At 50.3% G+C, this 694-nt stretch overlaps 1 protein-coding gene across 1 annotated transcript in view; it reads right to left on the bottom strand.

Moving 5' to 3' along the window:
• Positions 1–210: 210 nt before the first annotated feature.
• T265_14939 (hypothetical protein) overlaps positions 211–694 on the bottom strand; it is a gene marked incomplete at both ends in the record, with an annotated part of 7,429 nt that continues 6,945 nt past the window's right edge. The window contains one exon of the mRNA XM_009175873.1: positions 211–677. Within this exon, the coding sequence (XP_009174137.1) occupies positions 211–677 (467 nt within the window). The remainder of the gene's footprint in view (positions 678–694) is intronic.

The following is a 694-nucleotide window of genomic DNA, read 5'->3' as shown; positions in this document are numbered from 1 at the left end:
AAGGCCCCCTTCCTTTCACCCGTAAGGGAACAACTCTTTGGAGATATCATTTGGGTGACCTGAGTTACTCAGTTTAGGCATTGCAACGTTTGTGTGTTCAGTGCAGGGTGTGTGTGGAGAAGGGTGAGTTTTTACCATAGCAAGTCCGACACAAAAACAGAGCGTTTATACCGGCAGAGAATGGGAACGCGATGTCGTAGGGTGACAGCCTCAGGCAGTGCGATCGTGCGTTGTGTGGGTGTTGGGTGGATGGATTGGAACGCGCCTTGCAAGCAATATGGGGTTTTGGCTTGGTGTCATGCTCTGCGTCGCATCTGTTAGAGGCCACAAGACTGAGATTGTTATCATCTTCCTAGTCCCAGAATACAGCCAGGGTGGCCTTTGTTCCTTCGTTCTTTTACCTTGCCATGCATCCAATATGCTCTGCTGAACAGCAGCAAGAGAATGAGCATAGTTTTGAGGTTTTTCGGGGTAGATATTTTGTTCATAGCCAGACCACTCTCGTTTGAACGGCGGCCGTGTTCCTGTTCTGGCGTAATTATTCCGATGAGTCCACACCAAAGGGAAGCACTGGACTCGAGTTTCGCTCTTATTAGAGCTCAACAGCAGTGCATATCCAATGGCCGTGCCAGGATTTGAACCCCAGACATGTGACATGCGAGGCGAGCGTGCAACCACTGCTCCACCAACGCAC

Source organism: Opisthorchis viverrini (genome assembly GCF_000715545.1).
Source record: "Opisthorchis viverrini unplaced genomic scaffold opera_v5_305, whole genome shotgun sequence".
Lineage (NCBI taxonomy): Eukaryota > Metazoa > Platyhelminthes > Trematoda > Opisthorchiida > Opisthorchiidae > Opisthorchis > Opisthorchis viverrini.
This window is presented reverse-complemented; position numbering and strand designations above follow the sequence as displayed.